The 9,735-nt window shown below is 38.0% G+C and overlaps 1 protein-coding gene across 1 annotated transcript; it reads right to left on the minus strand.

Annotated features, from left to right (window-relative positions):
• Nucleotides 1-5,407: 5,407 nt before the first annotated feature.
• LOC127435289 (macrophage mannose receptor 1-like) lies at nt 5,408-7,666 on the minus strand. The gene is made up of 4 exons (XM_051688643.1): nt 7,337-7,666; nt 6,673-7,005; nt 6,253-6,594; nt 5,408-6,104 (listed from the first exon to the last, which is right to left on the minus strand). The coding sequence occupies exons 1-4, from the start codon at nt 7,368-7,370 to the stop codon at nt 5,734-5,736; spliced, it is 1,080 nt and encodes a 359-aa protein (XP_051544603.1). The 5' UTR covers nt 7,371-7,666; the 3' UTR covers nt 5,408-5,733.
• Between the last annotated feature and the right edge of the window lie 2,069 nt (nt 7,667-9,735).

A 9,735-nucleotide genomic window follows, 5' to 3' on the forward strand; every position in this document is an offset into this window, starting at 1 on the left:
GGAAAGCGTGGCTTGCGCTGACTAGGGCTTCGGGTCAACTGGGAAAAGAGCAAGCTCGTCCCGGTTCAGAGCATCTCTTTCCTCGGTTTGGAGTTGGACTCAGTCTCTTTGATAGCGCGCCTCACGAATGAGCGCGCCCAGTTGGTGCCGGCCTGTTTGAAGGCGTTCAACAGAAAACAGTGGTTCCATTGAAATAATTTCAGAGGCTCCTGGGGCATATGGCATCCTCAGCGGTGGCCACCCCACTCGGGTTGATGCATATGAGACCGCTTCAGCACTGGCTTCAGACTCGAGTCCCGAGATGGGCATGGCACCGCTGGACACATCGCATGGTCATCACATCGGTCTGTCACTGTCTTTTCAGCCCTTGGACTGACCTCTCGTTTATATGGGCAGGTGTTCCCCTAGAACTGGTCTCCAGGTGCGTCATGGTCATGACAGATGCCTCCAAAACGGGCTGGGGCACTGTTTGCAATGGGCACGCAGCCGCCGGCTTGTGGACGGGCCCGCGACTGCATTGGCACATCAACTGCCTTGAGTTGTTGGCAATTCTGCTCGCCCTGTGATGGTTTCAGCCGCTGATCCAGGGCAAGCACATGTTAGTTCGGACAGACAACATGGCAATGGTAGCATATGTCAACCACAAAGGCGGTATGCGCTCTAGTTGTATATCACAACTTGCCCGCCGTCTCCTCCTCTGGAGTCAGCAGCACTTCAAGTCGCTGCGAGCTACTCGCATCCCAGGCAACCTCAACACTACAGCGGACGCGCTCTCATGGCAGGTTACCCTCAGGGGAGAGTGGAGACTGATTAGGAATCGATTCAGACAGGCACAGGTGCACCTGTTTGCTTCTCAGGAATCCTCCCACTGCCCGCACTGGTACGCCCTGACCGAGGCCCCCCTCAGCATAGATGTGCTGGCACACAGCTGGCCCCCTGGCCTGCGCAAGTATGCGTTTCCCCCAGTGAGCCTACTTGTACAGACCCTGTGCAAGGTCAGGGAGGACGAGGAGCCAGTTGTCCTGGTAGCACCCTACTGGCCCACCCAGACGTGGTTCTCAGACCTCACGCTCCTCGCGACAGCCCCCCCCCCCCCCGGCGAATTCCCCTGAGGAAGCACCTTCATTCTCAGGGATGGGGCACCATCTGGCACCCGCGACCAGACCTCTGGAATCTCCATGTCTGGCCCCTGGACAGGACGCGGAAGACCTAAGCGGTCTACCACCCACGGTGGTAGACACGATCACTCAGGATAGGGCCCCCTCTACGAGGCGCCTGTATGCCTTTAAGTGGCGTCTGTTCGCTAAGTGGTGTTCTTCCTGACGGGAGAACCCCCAGAGATGCGCAGTCGGATCAGTGCTTTCCTTCCTGCAGCAGAGATTGGAAGGGAGGCTGTCCCCTTCCACCTTGAAGGTGTACGTTGCCACCATAGCAGCACACCACGACGCAGTCGACGGTAAGTCCTTAGGGAAGCACGACCTGATCATCAGGATCCTGAGAGGTGCCAGGAGGCTGAACCCCTCCAGACCGCGCCTCGTTCCCTCATGGGACCTCTCTGTAGTTATTCAGGGTCTACAGAGAGCCCCCTTTGAGCCTTTACAGTCAGCTGAGCTTAAGGCACCCTCCTTGAAGACTGCCCTCCTGACTGCGCTCACTTCCATCAAGAGGGTAGGAGACCTACAAGCGTTGTCTGTCAGCGAAACGTGCCTGGAGTGTGGTCCAGGCTACTCTCACGTGATCCTGTGACCCCGACCGGGCTATGTGCCCAAGGTTCCCACAACCCCTTTTAGGGATCAGGTGGTGAACCTGCGAGCGCTGCCCCAGGAGGAGGCAGACCCAGCCCTATCATTGCTGTGTCCGGTGCGTGCTTTACACATCTATTTGGATCGCACGCAGAGCTTTAGAATCTCTGAGCAGCTCTTTGTCTGCTTTGGTGCACAGCGGAAAGGAAGCGCTGTCTCCAAGCAGAGGATCGCCCACTGACTCATTGACACCATAGTTATGGCATATCACACCCAGGACATGCCGCCCCCGGTAGGGCTACGAGCCCATTCTACCAGGGGTGTAGCGGCCTCCTGGGCCCTGGCCAGGGGTGCCTCTCTAACAGACATTTGCAGAGCAGCAGGCTGGGCAACACCCAACACCTTTGCAAGGTTCTACAACCTCTGGGTGGAACCGGTTTTGTCCCAGGTAGTGGCACGCAATACAAGCGGATAAGCCCGGGATAGCCGGCCGGGCGTATCGCTTGCACATAGCGCCTTCCACCTCTTTTGAGCTGAAGACATGCGCCATTAATTCCCAGTAGTGTTCCCTGGTTGACTTCCTCCGAGCCCCGTGGCAGTCGAGTTTTCGGAGAGACTCGCTGCCGGCCTGGTACACGTGCTAACTAAGAGTCCTGTTCTGGGGTAGGTGCTCCGCATGTGGTAAATATTGCTTTTTTATTACTGTATTGGGGCATATAAATTATATATTTTATATTCTAAATTAAATACCATTCTTTCTAGAGTTTATTGAGAGGAAAAACTGTGGAAAACATGCATGCATTATTTTCAACTCTCTTCAACTATCTTTTATTTCATTAAAGATTTTGAATGCACATAGCTACAATGGCTGTTGAATTCTTTTTTTTCTTTTGTTTTTTTTTTCTTTTTTTTTTTTTATGATTTAAACTCATTTTATGTTATTTTCCCATTAAGACATTGGGATTATTCCTTTTAACACTTCATGACTTCAAATGTGAAACAGCCACTGATTTTTATGTGCATTTTCTTTTTTTTTTTTTTTTGTTCTTTTTTTTACATTTTGCCAAAGCAGAAAGCAAGGCAAAGCCAAATAAATAAAGGTGGTGATCAGCCATGAAGAGTCATTTTTTAGTCAATAAATCTTTGTGAGCTGTTTGTTTCCAGGATGCAACATTTGTTTATAGTTTTGACTGTTATCACTTCCTCCTATCACAGAGATCATGTTTTCTGTGGACATCATGAAAGCCAGCGTCACACAATGTTTGAATTTACACATATACAAATATACATATACAATACAAAAAGGTAATCAATCTTTTATGATTCATTTGTATCCACATATTTTAATGAAACGAGTTATGCAGTTTGAGTTTATGGTGTGTAACAAACCTTGTTTAGGATTAAAATATTAGTGAGGCATAACAGGAAAGTCTCATAAGTGAGGCATCCCCATAGTGACATTTTTCCTGGACCATGAAAACATCACAGACAAAAATTGTAGCATATATAAAACTCTCAGATCAAAGATACATTGGACCCGTGCAGAGCTTCAAGATACAGAAATGTAACAAAAAAAAAAAACAAAACAAAAAAACATTTAAATGTCTACAAATAAACAAAATAATAGGGTAAAGTCCTCATGAAATGACAGTTTTCTTTCAAGTGTAGACTGGAAGAAGAAAAGAGGAGGGATAAATCAAAGGGCTATTTTTATTTTTTTATTTTTTATATACAGTCAATCAGGGAAGGCATTCTGGGCCCTCTGACTGTATATTGCTCCAGGCCCATTACCTATTAAAACAATACAGTTTTGATTTTATTGTGGGCCCCCCTGGACTTGTGGGCCCCTAGAATCATTACCACCTTTCACACCACTAGTTATGGCCCTGCAGTCAACAGCCTTTGTTACATCACAACGAGTTAATATCATGTTCATTCAGCGCTATATACTGTATGTTTGCTCTTTGAGATATAAAGTATCCTGTCACTGTTTTACAAACTGAGAACCACTCCGGGATTCAAAGCCTGAGAAAGAGCTGTCTTATCAATTTATTTTTCTAACCTGTTTGACCAATCCACTGAAAAGAACATATTCATAAGAATGATTCATTCATGAATCGGACATCTCCAGTTCTGATTCTAAACAGCTAACAGGAACACAGGACACACAACATGATTGCTATAAAATATTGTCAGGGAAAATGTCAGATTTATTGTCACAAAAGTAAAATCTTTAATTACACTCCCAATGTGCTTTAATTCAAGTTTTACAGCATCCAGTGTTTGTTAATGTGATGTAAAACTGGAAACACTATTAGTTAGTTCCTCTCAGTGTGTTTGACTTTTAATTCTTTATAATTGTAAATGAGTAGTTGACATGAAATACTTTAGTGCATGACATGCTAAACTCTATTTAAATCTATTATTTACAGAATCTTGCTAATTGGTTCATAATTATTGTGTATGCATGTATGTTTTTATGACCATATTAACTGAGGCAACACTGAACATTTTTACTTTTAAAAATGCATCAAAATACAAATAAATAAATACTACATCAACTACCCTAATAATCATTGTAAATAAATATGATTACTTTTTTATTATTATTTCACAGGATCATTTACAAGACTTTGTTATGACTTGATTAGATTGTAAATACTTTGAAATCTGTGAACATTCAAAATTCAGAATTGAATATGATTATCTGTATAGCACCTGATATTTTTATAATTTTAATTACCACTCCCAGATACAACTGATGGATCCTGTAATTTAAATTTATGTGAACATATATGAAGTCAGATATCATTCACACATAACAGGATTAATGTAATCCTATTGAATAAATAAAGATTATTCATATTTTTATTTTTATTATTTAAATAAAAGTTTGTCTTTATCAAGAACCAAAAAGAAGCTATATAAAAAATTAACATGAGACATCAAAAGTGCATAGTTATATCTAATCTAATTCCAACAATATAATGATGATTGTAGTTTGTATTTTATACAGTATGGTACGGTATGTATCGATATTATATTATTTATGGTACATGTAGATATATGGTAGATATCATTTTCATTATGGACTTTACTGAAAATGTTTGCATGACATATCCAAACAGCACAAAATAAATTCAAGATAATCACATTGCTTATGCAAATGTTATCTAAGTAATAATTTACTCCACTTGGTAAGTAAAAAAAATTTTAACCATAAAACAGAGATCGCAAAGACCTTTCTTACCTGATGTGCAGCTTATCTGATAGTGTTCTGGAGGAAATGACAAACTATTTTAAATGATGTCAAACTGATGTGTGGGCAGGGGCAAACAGGCAAATTGAGTCTGACAACTCAAGCTTCACTGGAAAAAGAGACTTCTATACTGTCTACTAGCAAATGTTGTTATATTGTGATATTTTACTGTATCATGGCATATAACTTAACTGCTGAAGTGCTGAATATCACTAAATACATTAAAAACACAAATACAAACAAATCAATCCGTTTTCTTGTGTGAACTTACGTCAAAGTCAATAAACCCCTGTTTATTAGCTCTTATTTTGTGTGTTTCTCATTATTGCATAGTCAGTGCATTTAGTGCTTTTTGAAAACTTTTAATTTACATAAATTAAAATATAACATGAAGTGAGGTGTTGAGAGGGCTCTCTCTGGTCATAAACTGTGAATAATATATAGCCTAAATATTAAGCCCACAACTGGGTGTCCATGAAAAAATAATCGCAGCAAGCAGGTCGTGTAATTCTGGGTATGCTGGGTGAGACCTTCATCATTTGTTTGCATACGCCACTTAGTTGACATTTTGTTTCTAATGCAATGAAATGTTTTAGAAGTCACTGTATGTTCATCTTTGAGGGATGATCCACAACAGTTACAGGCTTAGTGTAGCATTTAATCAACTTTTAAGAGTCACAAACAGACATGGTGCCTTTAACAGAGAACAGTTGAACATTTAAGAGTTTCATATTACTTTCCCTCACATAAAACAGTAAATTTAGATCTGCAGTTTTTATCAGTCCATTTGAATTCACCGTTCATCTTCTCTATGGCACCACAGTGGTGGGACATCTGATGTTCAGGTTGACTTCCTCCTTTCCAGTTGGTCCAGGGTCCCACATGAAGCCCATTGGACCAAATCCAGAATCCAAAGAGTCGACTCTGTCTAAGCCCCACCCACACTGGACCAGAAATATTCCTCCTCCTTAGTTCTCGCTCCGTTTCTATCTGATCATCCTCAGACTCGATGCGCAGGAGTCCAGAAGTATTCTCATTACTATCGCAGTAATCCAGAGCTTTCTCCCAGGACATGTTTTCATGACTGACATGAATGTGGCTTTCTGCCAGAAGAATATACATATCTAAAATTAGTTAAATGTTTGGATTTAAAGCTACATACAAAGGTTACATACTTCAGTTTTAAAGTAGCTTATAATGTAACACCTGGAATGATTTAATATCAAATAATGAAGTACTGCCTTGACTTACTGTAGCAATGAGTATTGCAGGTATTGGTGTCAGTTTCTGTCCATTTCACATTCTTAGCGATGTGTGTGTATATATTTGTTTTGTTATTTTTATTGTTTGTATTACTATAGTTTCTGTAAGCCGACTTTCCTCCATCAAACCATTCCACATTGTCACTGAGGAGGCCAATCCAGAAGGGTTCGATTGTGTTACTCTCATTTGCTTTTTTCTTCACCTGTTCATTTTGTGTCTCATCTCTGATAGTGACTAAATCAATGTGATTCTCTCTACAGTACAGCTGAGCATCAAACCACGTTTTTTTAATCTGGATTAACCTGTAGATGTGTGATTCTCTGTCAACACCTGTGAGAATGCAAGAATACACAATTCATTTTCTGAAATTCTATTTAGATGTACTGTACAAAAAACTGAAATATTTACCTTGATCATAACACATGAGTTGTCGGAGTTCTGTACTGCATGGAGCACATTCCCAGTCTCCATTAGTTTCAATATAAGCACAGTATTCATTCTGACACTTGTGTCCTGGTCTGAATGTGACATCATCCCCATTTGACCATTTCTCACTCGTATTGTTTCTATAGGCACCAATCCAGTGACAAGTAATATTTGAAAGCTCCTTATTCTCTTTATGATCATAAACTGTGACAAGGTCAGTATATTTATTTCTGCAAATATCTCGAGCTGCATTTGGATCATTTTTTGTTTCTAAGTGGAATGTTCTCAGTCGGCCTGCAGCATCTGAAGGAGGAGCTGAGGAGGAATATTCAGTTTTTTTAGCAACACTGGGCTTTATGGTTCTGGAACATACTGCTAAAATACATTAGTTATAAAACATATTATGTCTAAAATCATTTTCTCAAATATACTGGTAGACTGGTAGAAGTTCAACAAAACCTCTTTCAGAAGAAGCAACAACTTGATAAACATCAACTCTCTACTTTTTTCAGCAGTTCTGCCTTAAACGTGCTGAGAAATTAATAAAATAAAACTTTGTTCCTTTATAAGAAACAAATGAAAGTCTATTCTTTTATTTTACAAAGCTGCTCAGTAAAATATGACACATGCAGAAGTAAATACTCACCCCATAGTAGGAGCAGCACAGGTAAAAATTTCATAGTAATGCTAATTAAAACCAGAATCTGTTATAAATGTTGTTTCTTATCGTCACACAGAGATGTTTGATTGGATGTTCAGAATCAGCTGTTTTTATCAATGGAGAGTTTGAGCCACTAGAGGAAAGAAAATCAATTATATTCATTATAAACACTGAGCATCAAAAATCTATAACGGTTATTAGGAATCAATTAAACTCTTTATGATATTTGATGACATTTGATGGTCAGCTTACAGTACATATATTTACATATATTACAAGTCACAAGTTTAGTCACACTTGCATTAATGTTTCTTATGATTTCAAAGATCTTTTTAACTTTAGGCTTCTGCTTAAATGCTTGAAATAAGTTTTGTAAACAAAAATATGCTGTACTTACACATTTATTGTCAGAAATACTGTGTCCACAATGTTTAATTTAAGTTCTATAATTGTTCATTTTTAAATATGATTAAAGTTCCTCTTAAACAGTACTAAATGTGCAATAAATGTCCCTCCTTTTTTGTTTGATTGTTAATTGTTGAAACATTAAAATGCAACATTGAGATTTTTAAACATCTGTCATATTAAGCAACATTTAACAGGAGAAATAAATAGCTGAAGGTTTAGTTGAACAAGAAACTTATTTACAGATTATTCACTAATATTTTAAATGATATACATTTCAATTTAAATGAAACAAAATATTATCTGTAATGTTTTAAATACATACAAATTATTCTATTTTTTTGGAAGCAATATTGCTGTGACTTTTGCATGTTTAAAGAACGGACTCTAGTCAGATTTATTGTCGCAATAGTCAAATCTTAATTACACTCCCAATGTGCTTTAATTCAAGTTTTACAGCATCCAGTGTTTGTTAATGTGATGTAAAACTGGAAACACTATTAGTTAGTTCCTCTCAGTGTGTTTGACTTTTAATTCTTTATAATTGTAAATGAGTAGTTGACATGAAATCTAAAACTATTATTAACAGAATTTTGCTAATTGGTTCATAATTATTGTGTATGCATGTATGTTTTTATGACCATATTAAATGAGACAACACTGAATATTTTTAATTTTAAAAATGCATCAAAGTACAAATAAATAAATACTACATCAACTACCCTTATAATTATTGTAAATAAATATGATTTTTCTTCTTATTATTATTATTTTCGCAGGATCATTTACAAGACTTTGTTATGACTTGATTAGATTGTAAATACTTTGAAATCTGTCAACATTCCAAATTCAGAATTGAATATGATTATCTGTATAGCACCTGATATTTTTATAATTTTATAATTACCACTCCCAGATACAACTGATGGATCCTGTAATTTAAATGTATGTGAACATATATGAAGTCAGATATCATTCACACATAACAGGATTAATGTAATCCTATTGAGCAAATAAAGATTATTCATATTTTTATTTTTATTATTTAAATAAAAGTTTGTCTTTATCAAGAACCAAAAAGAAGCTATATAAAAAATTAACATGAGACATCAAAAGTGCATAGTTATATCTAATCTAATTCCAACAATATAATGATGATTGTAGTTTGTATTTTATACAGTATGGTACGGTATGTATCGATATTATATTATTTATGGTACATGTAGATATATGGTAGATATCATTTTCATTATGGACTTTACTGAAAATGTTTGCATGACATATCCAAACAGCACAAAATAAATTCAAGATAATCACATTGCTTATGCAAATGTTATCTAGGTAATAATTTACTCCACTTGGTAAGTAAAAAAATTTTTAACCATAAAACAGAGATCGCAAAGACCTTTCTTACCTGATGTGCAGCTTATCTGATAGTGTTCTGGAGGAAATGACAAACTATTTTAAATGATGTCAAACTGATGTGTGGGCAGGGGCAAACAGGCAAATTGAGTCTGACAGCTCAAGCTTCACTGGAAAAAGAGACTTCTATACTGTCTACTAGCAAATGTTGTTATATTGTGATATTTTACTGTATCATGGCATATAACTTAACTGCTGAAGTGCTGAATATCACTAAATACATTAAAAACACAAATACAAACAAATCAATCCGTTTTCTTGTGTGAACTTACGTCAAAGTCAATAAACCCCTGTTTATTAGCTCTTATTTTGTGTGTTTCTCATTATTGCATAGTCAGTGCATTTAGTGCTTTTTGAAAACTTTTAATTTACATAAATTAAAATATAACATGAAGTGAGGTGTTGAGAGGGCTCTCTCTGGTCATAAACTGTGAATAATATATAGCCTAAATATTAAGCCCACAGCTGGGTGTCCATGAAAAAATAATCGCAGCAAGCAGGTCGTGTAATTCTGGGTATGCTGGGTGAGACCTTCATCATTTGTTTGCATACGCCAC

This window comes from Myxocyprinus asiaticus, chromosome 45 (assembly GCF_019703515.2).
Source record: "Myxocyprinus asiaticus isolate MX2 ecotype Aquarium Trade chromosome 45, UBuf_Myxa_2, whole genome shotgun sequence".
In the NCBI taxonomy this organism is placed as follows: Eukaryota; Metazoa; Chordata; class Actinopteri; order Cypriniformes; family Catostomidae; genus Myxocyprinus; species Myxocyprinus asiaticus.